The 14,407-nt window shown below is 53.2% G+C and overlaps 1 protein-coding gene across 1 annotated transcript; it reads right to left on the bottom strand.

Annotated features, from left to right (window-relative positions):
• Window positions 1–999: 999 nt before the first annotated feature.
• FAM76A (family with sequence similarity 76 member A) lies at window positions 1,000–13,645 on the bottom strand (the record flags this gene model as incomplete). Its single annotated transcript, XM_042829654.1, has 9 exons — window positions 1,000–2,354; window positions 4,661–4,762; window positions 5,232–5,367; window positions 10,103–10,189; window positions 10,692–10,849; window positions 11,667–11,819; window positions 12,357–12,411; window positions 13,211–13,275; window positions 13,556–13,645. Coding segments are annotated over 9 exons (933 nt in total), but the record flags the coding sequence as incomplete, so codon positions are not given.
• Between the last annotated feature and the right edge of the window lie 762 nt (window positions 13,646–14,407).

Below are 14,407 nucleotides of genomic sequence, written 5' to 3'. Positions count from 1 at the left end.
TGGCAGGGGGTTGGAGCTTCATCATCCTTGAGGTCCCTTCCAACCCTGGCCATTCTGTGATGCTGTGATCCTCTCGGTTCCCTCGGGTGTCTGCGCCCCATCTCTGTTGGTGTGGCTGGGGAACAAAGCAGGGATGCAGGCTGGTAGCAGCAGGTCGGTCCTGGGAAGCGGGACGTAACCAAGTAACGCGGATCCTAGCAACAGCCCTGAGTGGGATTTAAAGATAGAAACAAAAGTAGGAGAGGAGCAAACAATGGAGAGCAGCATCTCCTTCCCAGGCACCCAAAGCCTGGAGGCGCGGGGCTGAACCTCAGCCTGCAGGGGATGATGGAGCTGTGCTTCAAGGCAAAGAGCAAAGCAATGGACACGCAGCTCTGAGCATTTTGGAAAAGGCTTTAACATTTGTCAGAGTTTGGTACAAATCAAAGCATCCCTTTTTAAAATCTCCGTTATTACAAACATACAAAGGAAACGATGCTGTTACTACAAATCAGCCGCTACTCAACCTGTTTGGTGGTGGGTTTGGTTTTTGTTTTTGTCACCATTAAAAAAACAAAACAACAGAAAACCTCCATAGTGTCCGCAGGGCCTCCATCCCTCCCCCCTCCGTGGCTCTGTTTGGGGAGGGAAGCAGACAAAAAAGCAGAGCCCCCGTTTAAAAAGAATCCCACCCATGCACCTCATTGTCTAAAAACGTGTGAAGTATAAAATCAGGTGAGGATTTTCCAGCTGTTGCACTCTGGCAAAGCATTACAACCCTTTTTTTTTTCTTTTTTCTTTTTTTTTCTTCCCTTTCCCTCACATCAGAAACCTCTTAGAAAAGAAAAAGAGAACAAAACCCGAAAGATGCGGCAGTGTGTGATGCTGCAGCGCGTGCTCCTTCCATGCCGGAAGCCAACATCATCCAAAAGTGCCTTTAAGTCAAGTCAGCTTTAGTAACAACAAAAAAGCAGGAAAAACAACCCCCCCCCCCCCCTCCCCAAACCCCCCCTATCACAAAGTTAAAAGCTGGATAAAAAGCCCAGCAGAGCGAGCAGCCCCGCCTCGGAGGGCAGCTTCTCCTTTTCACTACCGACCCTCGGCGCTGCTCCACACTAAGCGCTCATCCCCCCCTCCGCCCCGAGCCGCTTCTTCAGCACGGAGCAAAACGCCGCTTCCTCCCAGCGCCAGGCGCTTCTGTGCCCCCCCGAGGCGCCCGGGCAGCGCCCGCCCCCCCCAGGCTCAGCAGAAGGGGCTGCGGGCTCCTCTCGTCCCGTTGCTGAGGAGCACGGGGAGCTTTCGAAGCTCTTTCATCCTGCTGGCTTTGAGTTGGCAGTGAGAAACGTCCCCGCGGAGCCCCGAGCAACGCTTGCTGGCTTGGGACGCTGCCTCTGTAAGCACTTTTCCTGGCCCCTGCATCTGGAAGGGAGCGGAGGGGCAGGGCGAACCCAGTGCCGGGTCTGAGGGAGAGCAGGACGCGGCCAAGCCTCGAATCGTGCTGATGTAAAGAGATGGAGTCGATGCTCCGTCACACCGAGGCCCAGAGGCCACCAAGTGAGCGGGGCGCAGGGGGACGAAGCGGCTCTGGGGAGGCACTGCTCCCCTCTGGCTCATAACCCAAAAGCTGTCGTCACCAAAACCGAAACCAAGCGGTGAAGTTTGTCAAGCTGACGTCGGAAAAATAAAAGAGGGGGGGGAAAAAAAAAAGAAAAAACACACAACCCCCCCCCCCCAACCCTCCCAGATAAATACACAGCCCCCATCTTGGAAGCCTTCTCAAAGGATGGACGAACCGTTCCCAGCAGTGGCGCAGCTTTCCAGAACAGCTGCTGGGCTGGTGATGCATCGGCTTCCTTTCCGAGAGGGAACAGTCCAGAGGAACGAAGCCCCCACCTCACAGCTCCCGCCTCATCTGCAGGACGACTGGCCATGGCTATTGCCTCACAGCAGCAGGTCTGAAACCAGCAAGCAGTCTGTAATGCAGCAGGTTCCTGTTTGCTAATACAAAGAGTTGGCAGTGGTAGCAGCTGCTCAGTCCTTCCAGTCAGCGGAGCTTCGGGGCTTTGGGGTGCTGGGACCTCTCCCACGGAGCGCCATGAGACAGAACAGAGTTCAGAGACCAGACACACTCAAGCATGCTGTCGAAAGGCAACACAGCCCAGGCGTTTCCACCGAGTCCACAGCAGTGGGATAGTGACAGCACGGAGGTTTTGGCTTCCAGCGGTCGGGCAGGCCTCCTAGACTCCTTGGCTAATGCTGGGGAAAGCTCCCACACTGGGGGTTTGGTTTTAAGGGGAGGTTATTGCTCCCGACTTCTCAGGTTTTTTGCCCTTGGATAGGGCAGCTGCTTGCTTCAGGAGTTCTCTGTTCTTGGCCTGAAAACACAGTGAAAATGGGAATTTAATGGAAGGGATCGCCATCAGCTCTCGGGGTCCAGCGAGGCCTGGACAGAAGTGCTGGCAGGGGGGGAAGCAGCGAGGCGCTGCTGTGCGGCACCACAGCACAGAACCTCCCTGCTGCGCTCAGCAAGGGCTCTGCCCACCCCCCTCACATCCCCCTGCTGTAACTGAGACGTGGGCTGGACCTCGACAGCTTCCACAGAGCGAGGTGCCAAACACAGGGAGCCAGCCAAGGACACGCGGCAAGGGCAGCAGGGCTGCCTTCCCTTCCTTCCTTCCCTTTCCATCAGGCACCGCAAGAGGTGGTGCAGAAAAGCACCAGTGACTCAAGCTCCCATCTCAGTCAAAGGCAAACGTCTCCTGTCTCTCACCCACATCAGAGGGCGAGGAGGAAGAGCTCGCTCTGCTCTCCAGCTTCACTTCACCCTCAGATGCTGCCAATGTTCCACCAGGACTCGGCGCTGCGCTGGCCGCATCCCCACGAGAACCTCCTGAACACATCAGAGCACCAAAACACGACCCTGCCTCATTTGAAACAAAATAAAAATGATGGCAACTTACAAGCAAGACTCTTCAGCCTCTCTGACCAAACTCCTGAGCTCACTCCCCTGCAGCCTATACAGTAATTTCAGCAGGACAAGGGGAGAAGCCATGCAAAAACCAGGTATGGCCTTTCTGCACTGGTTTGCAGCGAATGGCTGGACGTGCAAACATCATTACAGCAATTAAACCCTCAGCTCCAGTGCTGCACGTGGTAAAGCAGCTTCTTTTGCCTCCTACATACTGGAAGGACACAGACCCCCTGCTTCCCCCCCCCCCTCCCCATGAAAAATAAACCAGGAGCACATTCAGAAAGCGAATGATTCGAACACTTTGAGGCACCTACAGCACACCAAGATGATTCGAACTTTTATTTTGGAATCAGTGAGGAAAGTTTCCAGAGCCTCAGTCAATAGCAGCTGAAGTAGAACATTCAGACAGCAGAAAGGAGGAGGTGGGAGCACCAAGTAAGGACAGGCCAGCACCATGGGGACACGCACCCAGCAGAGCAGGGTGGCAAACCCACTTGTGGATCTGATGCTTCCTCTTTCTGTTCAGAACTGAGCAAGTTTAAAGCTGCTGGCAGGTGTCTGACAGCTTTCATGACAGACAGACTCCTCCCATACACACAGTGACCGGGCTGCCCTGTCTTGGGAAACCACTGCAAGGATGGAGGCCACCTCCCAGCTGGGGAGGCAATCAGAACGTGGGGGTTTGAGCCAGGGGAAAAGGGTCTGCTCAGAACAGCAGGTCGTCCTTCGCAGGCCGCCCAAAGGCCTGAGATAGGAGCAGCTCTAGGCTGAAGCGGGCAGTGCAGGATCGTGGAAGCAGAACACAGACCCAAGGCTTTGGCTGCCATCAGTCCCTGAGGCACAACCCACCCCCTGCACACCATCAGACAGCCCAGCTTCACACAGGCTTCCACTGCTCCGCAGGGTGGCTGTGATGGACGCCTTTCTGACAAAAACTGCAGCCTCCACAACCCGTCATCTTCTGCAATCATTAACTTGGGTGTGTGCTGACGGAGGAGGGGAGGCAGGAGCATAAGGCTGTTGTCTCATCCCCTCCCACCCCTCATTGCGAGGGCTTTCGATCACTGTAAACCCTGGGGTAATTAAAGGGGTGCAAAGTTCATTTCTAAGTCTGCCTTCTTCCCCATAACCAGCTCCCCTTTGACCCCGTCTCCTCAGTGCAGGGTATTCATGCTGATAGTCTGCCTGGCCTTTCCACGGCCGTGACAAGAATCCTGCTCTCCCTGTTCCCTCCAGCTCAGGGACTTCTTTATTTGGACTACAGATACAGCACTGAAGAAACAGCCAGTTGTTTCTTGATCTTTGTTCCCTTTGGTTACTGGGCCCATCAATCACACCGAGAGCTACGTGGTGTGAGGAGCTGACAAAGGTTCTCCGGTCTGGAGGAACAGGTTTAAACCTGCTTTTGGCAATAAGTCAAAGGAGTTTGACAGCTCCCATGTAGCCCGTGGGGGACACGAGGCAGCGCTTCACAGTGCAGTGAGGCTGAGCCCAAGTAGAGCAAGAAGGATGGAATAGGGGGTGCAAGGCACTGCAGCCTGGCACAGAGCTGGGGGACGGCTTGCCAGGCAGAGCAGAGGCTGGAGGACAGGGCTGAGGAGCACGAGCAGAGCTGTGCGTGCCAAGGTTCATGGTTTGTTCCCATAGGAGTGTCCTCAGTCACTCCTGGGTGCAGCACAGCTCAGCAAATTAAAACAAAAATGCTGTCACCTGTAACTGCTCCATGACCTCCTTGTGAGTCTTCTCCATTTGGTTCATCTTTGCTCTCATCTGTGACTCCTGGTACTGCAAGTCAGCCTTCAGCTCCGTGATCTGCAGACACACCAACAAAGAGAGCATGAGAGGGAAGAAGCAGCTGCTCTCACCCCACGTGCCACAGAAAAGTGCCTCTAGAGAAGTTGCCCGAGACCAAATGAGTTTGGAAACACACCGATGCAGGAGGGGGAAGGCAACAGGAGCAACACTGCATCACAGAGCTGCACAGAGCAGCAGGAGCACCCTGGGGGCTGCTCTCGCTCCGCACAGAGCTGTAGGTGCTCTCTGGGACTTGCCCCCCCATGGAGGTATGAGAGAGTGGGTGGAAAATGGCCCTTTCTGAAATGAGTTTCCCCCAGGTGGGTCCTGAAAGCCTCTTCAACTTTGGAAAGGGGGCGGCCTGGAAGCAGCCAGAAAGCCTTCTGCTGACCACAGTATGAAAAGCCAGACTTGGTTTGAGTGTGATGTGTGTGATGTGCCAGCTGCCAGCATGCTGGGCGTGGGGGAAGCAAGCCAAGGGCTGTACCTTCTTCTCCTTCTCCAAAATCATCTGATCTTTCTGGTGCAGCATCTTCTTCAAGGTGGCCACCTCCTCCTTCAGCTGGGCAATGATAACGAAGTGGTCGGTGCCAGGAGAGTCCAGGGCGAGGTCCGGGGAGAAACTGCAGCAGAGAACAGGAATGGCTCTCATCACAACCCCTTCTGGGCACCGAGGTGGAGGAATCCCCACACAGATGGCACCCAAAGAAGACAGGGAGCTGCTCCAGGACATGCACTGCACCCTGCAAGGTCTGGAGCGTTACCTGCACCCCTGCCCTGAACGCCACAGGGAATGTGGGGAGCACACACAAAACTGGGCAGCAGTGTGATAAACCGAGTTGTATTCGTGCCCAATCAGCGGGGACACAGGGCTGCTACGGGTGCACATCAGTTGGCATCTGCAGCATTCAAATGGCAGTGATCTATTTTCAAACCAAAGAGCTGAGGACAGCAATCAGAGAGCTCATGACACTTTACGTAACCACTCAGGAACTCTCTTTGCTCGCAGGCAGTCCTTGGATGTCCAGCAAAACTTTTCACTCCATGTAAACAAACACGTTGGCAAGGAGGGAACAAGAAAGAGAAACAAACAACCTCCAAGTTAAACAAACAAAGCCAAAACAGACACCTAGATGAAAGTCAGCGCTGTCCTCAGCGGGGAAAAGGGGAAGAAGACACACTGGACTTTTGTATTTTGATTCCTCCGTGATACAGAATGTAGGGAGAAGCTTTGTTACCACTGCAGAGCAGCAAGGACTCTCGCCAGGAAGACAGAAATAGCTGAGGACCTGCTCAGAAACAGCCTAGGCTAAACTTAAGCAACAGCTGAAAAGCCATCTGGATGCAAATCACCCTGCAAAGGTAATCCACACATCTCCCTGTCAGACACCCAGCAATCAGGGCAGCCATCCACAGCGCCGCACTACAGCTGCATTTCGGAACACGAGATATGATCAGCTGCAGCCACAGGCCCAGAGAGCTCACCTGATCTTTGGCTGCCTTTTGTTCCCCACTGCTGTAAGGGTAAGCTGGATTTTTATCTCGTGGTGCTAAAAGGGCAGCACGCTCCCAGCCCCACACGCTCCAAATTGCTGCGTATAAAAACGTACCAGCAATAAAAGCGACAACAAGGTTCCACCTCAAAGGTGACCTGAAGTCTGCCTGCTGTCAGGCAGCTGCAAACAGCCCCAGATACCTGAACACCTGAACGCTGACATTTTCTGCACACCTCCAGAGCAGATCAACAGCCGTCCTGAAGCTCCTGCTCAGCACTACCACTGGGAGCTGCAGTGCCTGCAGGGGGGCACTGCGGGTCTGAAGGCAAACGCAGCTCCCCCAGCTCTGCCTCTCCAGGCTCCCAGCCCCCAGCTGCACAGCAGGATGCAGCACTGGCTACTTGCACAGAGGCTGGAAAGAATCCGTTTTCCAATCAAAAGCACAGCCTGGGCTGATTGGATTGGAAAGCAAGAATGTAGCAGAAAATCTCTGCGCAGGGGGTTTACAGAGGGGAACCCAGCATGGGCAGCAGCTTCACCCACCTGAAAGCTACGGGTCAGCCCTGCAGCTCTGAGAGGAAGCTTGGCAAAGGGAAAGCCAGAGCTGGGGGGAGCTGTCTGCAGAAGACAGCTTGCTTTGCACAGCTGCAGCATGCTGCCAGCAGTGTGCTCCATGAGGATGCTGCAGGTCTCTGGCTTTGTCACACTGCAGCTCCTGAATGCAGGTGTCCCTTCGTGCAGGCTGCACCTCTGTTCCGAAACCACACCTGAGTGCAGCTCCCTGAAAGCAGAGCTCTGCAGCATGATGTGGGTGCTGCAGTGCCTTTCTAACAGCTTTCATGTCCTCAGTGCAAAGGGAGAAGAAAAAGGAGGGGAAGGAAAAAAAAACAAACGAAAAAAGCAGCCTGCACAGAGGCTGCCCTCAACTCATCCTCACTGAATTCTTCTGGCCCCAAACAAACTCTGGCTTGCACCAACCCTTTGCCCAGGCAAGCCTCCCTGCTGCCGTGGCCCGGGGTGATGCAGAGAGTTGGGAGATGCTCACGTTTCCCTGAGCAGCTCAGGCAGGAACAGTTTGTTCCGGGCAGCTTCTATTGCAGGAGCCACGGAGGGAGAGTGGCCCTGCCACCCAGTGGAGAGAAGGGACAGGAAGGCCACCAGCCTCCTGCAGAGCAGGAGTTAAAAGGCCAGAAGCACCTCTCTCCCCTCTTTTAGCTCTCAGATTAAAAATTAAATCAACTAACAGAGCCCAAGCACATTCTCTCTATAGCTAAACTCCATCACCGGGGTTGCAGCCCTTTGGGAGAGGCCAGAGGGATGGCTGTGTGCCCTCCACGTGTGAGCAGCCTAAAATTCACGCCTCTAATTAAAGCAAATTGATGAGCTCCCATTGCTTTCGTTGGAGATGCAGTTAAAAATGGAGCCCTTCCAACGGCACCTGCCTCTTTCCATTGAGTGGAACAGAATGCAAACTGGCTGCCTCACACTCAACACCTGCTAAATGAATGAAATTAGGCAAAATAAATGCCAAGCTTAAAGGTTGTGCTATTCAAGGGGCACAATGCAAGCTGACCGAAGCAGCATCCAAACATCACCTGTGACAAAAATACTCTCAGTTCTCAAAAGTCCATTCAGGATCCAGCACGATGATTGTGCAGAGGTCTGCAAGGCAGGATCTGCTGGGAGCTGCACCCAAAGCTGCTGCTGGGGAAACACTGCTGTGCGTGAGGCAGGGCTCCTCTCAGAGCCCACCCAGAATCACACAAAGCTGCTCGTTAAACGACTGCTGGAAAAAGCTCAGCCCCCTGAACGCAGGCACTGAGAGCATCCTCTGCTCAGCAACATGAGAACACAGAGCTCAGAGGCAGTTCAGCAGGACACAGGACAGAAATTCCCATTGCATCCATGAAGGAGCAACAATTTGGGGTAAGCTGGACCTTGCTGAGGGCATCACCATAGGAAAGAGCCCAGGTGTGCCCACATTTTGCCTGGCTGAAGGCTGCCCAAGTTTGGCTGGGGCCAGAAGCTGAGACTGGAAGAAAGGTGCAGCAGGGAGAGGTGCTGTTAACACAGCCAGCTCCAAGCTCCACACCCAGCCTGCAGCTCCAGGAGGGCTGAGGGGTGGAAACCCTCACAGAAAATGGTGCAGGGATGGGGGCTGCCGGGGGCTTCGTCCTCTGCAGCTCCACAAATGCACTGAAGCACCATTATTATTCCTCTCAAGAAATCCAGCCATGGATCTATTTCAGGCAGCTGCAGCATTTTCCACAGCACGTTGCTGGAGCTCTTTAGGAGCTGCTAAAATTACACACAGTTTGTTACTGTATCAAAAAAAGTTTGTGGCAAGGAGCGCAGCCACGCTGCCAGCATCTGACACAAGCAAATAGAAATAAAGGCATTTGATTCTTCTAATGCACGCTCCTGACTGCACACAAGTGACTGAGCAACTGATGACAGAGCACAGGACTTGGATGTTCTCAAGCCAGAGGTGGATTTGTCTCACCCCAGGCTTTAGCAAGCAGGTGAAATCACCTGGTCCTGTCCCACAGCCCGGATTGCAGCCTCAGGAGGGAGCAGGGGGCCAACAGGGCTCCAGAGGGAAAGCAGTCCTGATGGCCACACCTTGCTGCACAGATCTGGCTCCAGTCTCTCCTCCAGCTCCACCACATTAAAAGCAGTCAGCTGAATCCTCTGAACACCTCATGCTCAACTGGAGCTCCTAAGCCACAGTGAAGTCTGATTTTTTTCCAACTTTGAACTGAAAATTCTGTGCAGGTGAGGAACGGTCTCACAGGCCGCTCTGTGGGAACCACTGCCTTATAAAACTACTCTATTTCACATAACAGCATTCTGTACATCAACAAACATTGACTGGACATCAGCAGTGTCTCCAGGAGAGATGTGATGTGTGACTGTGAAGAAAAGACCTCCAGTTACCAGCGGTTTAACAGACCCCTGGGCACTGAGAAGCCTGCACCACGCTCCCATCTCACTGCTGTTTGGAAGCAGATCCATGGAGAGGGAAAGGTTCCACGTGAGACAGTTCCCAGGGAGGGAGGGCAAAAGAGGGGGAGAAAACAACAGGTGATCTCACTTCAGGATGTCAGTGCCTTGAGAAACAGGACAATGGTGGGCACCGAGACTCTGTTGGGAAGCAGCCCACTGCGCCAACGTGGACGGGGCACTCTGGATAGGGGGGCAAAGCGTCTCGGGAGAGGAAGGAACGCTGAGAATCAGAGAGGAAAGGGAGGAATGAAAATATGCATGTACAAGAGCATAAAAAAAATAAAATCCACCTCAATTTCCTGTTTTTGCTAGAGCTTCCCGTTCTGCTGCAGCCAGAAAAGACAGCATCGACTGTGACAGCAGAATGGGACTGGCTGCTTTTGAGCAAAGCCTGATTGCTTGTCCCACCCCCAGAAGGCAGGAGGGGAAGTTGGAGGTGGGCTCTGATCCTCTCCTCTGAGGCCATCTCCTGTAGGTTGGTCTGAGAGCCCAGAAAGCACAAAAACCACACAGCTCCCTGCTCAGTGCAGCCAACAGCCAGCCTTCCCCTGCAGCTGCACAGGGAGGATACAGTCGATCGGGTTGCAGTTTTTGTAACTGCTGGGGAGCTCAGCCAACAAGCAGCTTCTGTTCTAACAGGTACAGGCACCAGGGTTATTTTCCTTTCCAAAGCTAAGTGCTCACTAACGCTGGCCTGTCGGATTCTGGAAGCTGCTAAAGCAGCCCCTCGAGGTCCCAGAGCCCAAGATCCCTGCTCTAAGCATCAAGTTTCCCACTGTTCACACAGAACTCTTATATAAAACTTAACAAGCAAGACCACCCACCCACCCCGAATTTCCCCAGACAGCAGGCTCACCTGTCACCATTGGCAGATATGGCATCAAACTTGGCTTTCTTCTTTGGGATTTCATTCTGAATAGAAGAGGTGGATAAGGTTTTCTGGCTGGAAAAACAAGGAAATTGTATGTCAAAGCCTGAATGACTTCAAGTCAGAGACAGAGGAGCAAATACACATTCCCACCCCCTTCCAGCCTATTAAAACGAGGTTTCTTCGTGCAACAAAGAACAATAAAAATTCTCTCCTCGAAGAGCAGCTGGAGACTGAAACTAACCAGAAAGCAACGTGTCAGCCCAATCAGCAGCAGTGAGGAACTCGTGCTTCAAATCCGTATTTCAATCATCAGATTTTACAGACCCAACTCAGCTTTAACTGCAGACAAGTCCAGGAAGAAGAATCACTACGAACTGCCCCAAGTCTGATCACAAGATCACAAGTCTGCAGCACGACAAGCAGCCGCGAAGGAGAGAGGCTGGCTGAGCTGCCTTCAGCCAACAAGAGCAGTGCTTGCTGCTCCACGTTCCTGGCAGCTGAGTGCAGCAGCCTGGCTTCTCTTTGCTCACCCCTTTGCTCAGCCCTGCACGACAGAGCGGCCTGTGCAGGCTACCTGTTGTAATGGCTGCCGCTGCTCAGCCTGCTGTACTGCTCCTTCTCTTGCAGGCTGGCTCGGGAGGAGCTGCTCAGGTGCTTGCACTGCTCTTTGGTCTTCTGTAGGACCCGTTTGTAGGACAGTGTGCATAACCAGCAGAGCAGCTTTCCATCCACCTGGAGGGCATGAAAGAGAGACATTTTTGTCTTGCTTCCTGCCCACAAACAAAGCAGAGAAGACAAGAAGCACCTTCAGGCTTTAAGACGACATACAAACGAGCAGCAATTCAAAAAGGATCCCTTGAGTGCTTAGAAAACCACTTGGCATGGCTGGTGCAAGGCACTCACTAACAGCAGCTAACTCATCCTAACTCCAGTCTCTTTCCAGCTCTGCTTACAGACTTTTTTAACACCCAGGACATCATTGGAACAGGCCAATTCCACTGAGATTTGTGTCAAAGGAAAGCCAAGGACTGGCAGATGACAGGGCAGTCGCTGGAGAGCACAAGAGCCACAGTTTCTGCTCAAGGAGGATCAGCAGGAGGACAGGATTCCAAACAGACAATAGATCTTTATAGCCTGCAGAAAGCAGGCTTTAGAAATACGCAAGTAAGAAGCTCTGATGTTATTTAAATAAAGGATGTGCAGGAGCTAAGGGACAGCTGTGGAGGAACACGTTTCCAGCACCTCAGGCTGCAGCACCAGTACTGCTCCCATCCCTCCCCCTGCAGGCACCTCAGAGGCCCCACCTCCTTTGCTCCCTCACCTGCCCTCATGCCAAATTCAAGAGATCTTTCTCAAAAGATCTGGCAAAGGAGCAAAGGGCACAAAGGCTAAACAGCTCCAAAATACGGCTCCCAAAGCAAAATGCAACTGCAAAAACTATTTTACAGTCAAGAGGCATCCCCTAAAGAAACACTCAAGATCTGTGAGAGGAAGGTAGAGCCACTGCGATCAGCCCCTCTGCCTTTTCAGCCTTTTAACAGATACTGACCTTCTTTCTGTCATCCTTCCTGTCGAAGGCACACTGCTGCTTGCACTGCTCACAGGAGTGGGGAGGTCCATACTTCTTCTCTGAGTTTGTGCAGCGCTGACACTTGTTGCCAATGAACGCTGCGATGATGTTGCAGTACTGGCAAGGTTTTGGCTTAAAGGAACAAGAGAGGTGAAGATGGCAGTGCCTCCTGATGACATCAGAGCATTGCTTTTTCCCCTTCCCCCCAGCACTCCTAAACATCTGTTTCCCTATAGAAGCTAACTATCCAGCAGACGTGACTACGTTTGGCCCCCTGGTCTCCAGCCAAGTTTATTCAGGCACAAAAGCCTTGATCAAGTGTTAGGAAACCTTCAGGAATATTTATCACCAAAACAGGAACAATCCAAATCTCTGCTTCGGATTTCACACAAGCAGGAAAACAGATTTATCACTGCTTCCAGTAAGCAACCTGAGTTTGTACGACTGCATTGTTGTTTCAATTCGATACAGAATGGCTCATTTCCTGACCTAAGATGATGTGGAGCTGCTCTTTTTCATACCAAAAGAAAAGGGAAAAGAGACCTGCATATGATTGATCAACCATGCTATTACAACCGAGGCAGCCCATAAACTGCTTTGGGACTCAGCAGGATAAAGGCAAGAAAGATGAAAGGAGAAAGAGGCTGAGAACGAGCCCCACTCACTTACTGTGCCATAGAGCTTCACGTTCTGAGCACACTTCTTGCATATTGTGTTGGTTTTGCTGTGAAGAAGGACAGACCGGGTCATTAACGCCTCCCCAGAGAAAACTACACCTCTGTGGTCAGGATCCCAGGCTCCCCCAGGCTCTGTCTCTAGTGGCAAGACTGCATTCATCTTCACTATGGACCCTGACACCAAAGTGCATTTCCTCTTCCCATCTGGTTGAGGATACTTGGCCAAAAGCAGTTTTACTAGGAGGTATCTTTTAATTAAGGCATCCCCAAATGACGCCAGTTTTTTCGTCCTGCCAAACGCGGGCGTCTGATCACTGGCTAATTGGCAGCAGGCATGATTCAGCACAGTGACAGCCTCACTTCTGGAGGAGGTCTGTGCTCGATTACAGGGTTAAGGCAGGTCAGGCACAGAGGTATATTTGTCCAACAAACACAGGAAAGAACACCCCACGCTGTGTCTGCACAAGTTATGCTCGTCAGCTCCCGGGTTCACCTCTCCTCCCTCTGCAATCCACACAACTCACAAAAGGTAGAACTGCAGCTACAGGAAGTGCATCAAACCATTTTTAGACACCAGAATCAGGTAGCAGAAAACTCATGGGAAGATCCTCCCCGGATCCTTTACTGGAAGCTGCTGGCGAGTGCTGACCAAACCAAAGAACAAGCGATAGGTGCACATGTAAGCACGCTGCACAGGCACACTGGCTCGCCCAGCAGACGTTTAAGGCCAAAGGTCTCCCACAACAACAACCAGGCTCAGCCATCCAAGGTGTGGGAACATTACGGTTCGCCAGGTGCATCTGTCCTAGGGAAAACATCAGCCTGCTCAGCACGCCGGTCATTTACCTCTCCTGCTGGAATTCAGTCCTGCAGTAGGTGCATTTAACGATGGGATGTGCGATCCGGCACTCCTGCAACAACACAGCATGCTGTGAGGGGCGCTGCTCCTCCTACACGTCATTTCCCCACAGCCCAGCTCCCCTGCTGACCTGCACTCCCACCACGCTCACCCACACCCATCAAACTCCACACGTTTCCTCCCTGTAGTCACGGCTGCTCTTAGAAGGGCTGAGAGCAGAGGAAGGCTGACAGGAAAGCCGTGTGTCACAGGTGACCCAGAAGTAAACGGCGATTTGTAACAAGGGCTATTTGTGCCCAACGCCCACAGACGAGGCTCACTGCTGGCCTCACCTCCGGTGCAGAACACGCAGTCCTATCACAGTTATTCACCTCCCTGCTCTCCAAAGCTTCCTGTGCCCAGAGCGTCTCCAGCTCAGCTCTCTTCTCTCCCCAGCACACTCACGAGGTTTCCCTCCACCTGCCTGAATTGCCCCATCCCCATCACCCACCCCACGGTGCTCCATTCCATGTTCTCCCCCTTCTCCGTCTCACCCCTGTTCTCATTCTTCCCCACTCAGGTTGCCTCCCAAGATTTATCTCCCCCCTTCAAGATACCACAAAAGCTGCCCCTAAACGTCCCCAGACTCCCCACAAACACCTTGGGCCACCCCACACCTCTGGTCTTGCTATGAGCCACCCTCTCAAGCAGCCCTTCTGATGTCCCCAGGCCTTCCGACTCAAGTGTCCACTCAGTACCCCCAGATGCCACAACGAGCCTCCAGTGACCCGCAGCTCCCAGCCCCCCCCCCCCCCCCCCAAATAAGCCCCAAACATCCTCCCAACAGCTTTGTGACTCCCTCCCAAATGCCCCCACACCCCTAAACAGCCTTCGGTGCTTTCCAGTTTCCCCAAGGAACAGCCCCTCATAATCTCCCAACACCACACCCCCAAGTCCCCAGGCTCCCCCAACTGCCCCCTCACCCCTATCTTTCCCCAAATGCCCCCATGACCCCACCCCAACAGCCACTTCCATTCACCCCAAGCCCCCCCACTACACTTCTCCTTGATGAGTCCCAAAATGCCCCCAATCCAAGACTTCAGCCACCCTAGAAGCCCCCAAGGGCCTCCTCCCAAGCAGCCCTCTAAGTGTCCCCAAATCCCCTCCCAGCTGCCCTCACTCAAACACAACATCCCTGCTGCCCC

The sequence above is a fragment of the Centrocercus urophasianus genome, unplaced genomic scaffold, assembly GCF_019232065.1.
Source record: "Centrocercus urophasianus isolate 14NV4802_14NV808 unplaced genomic scaffold, USGS_Curo_1.0 seq_319, whole genome shotgun sequence".
Classification (NCBI taxonomy): domain Eukaryota; kingdom Metazoa; phylum Chordata; class Aves; order Galliformes; family Phasianidae; genus Centrocercus; species Centrocercus urophasianus.
Note: the sequence above shows the minus strand (reverse complement) of the source record. Positions and strands in the feature narration are given on the sequence as shown.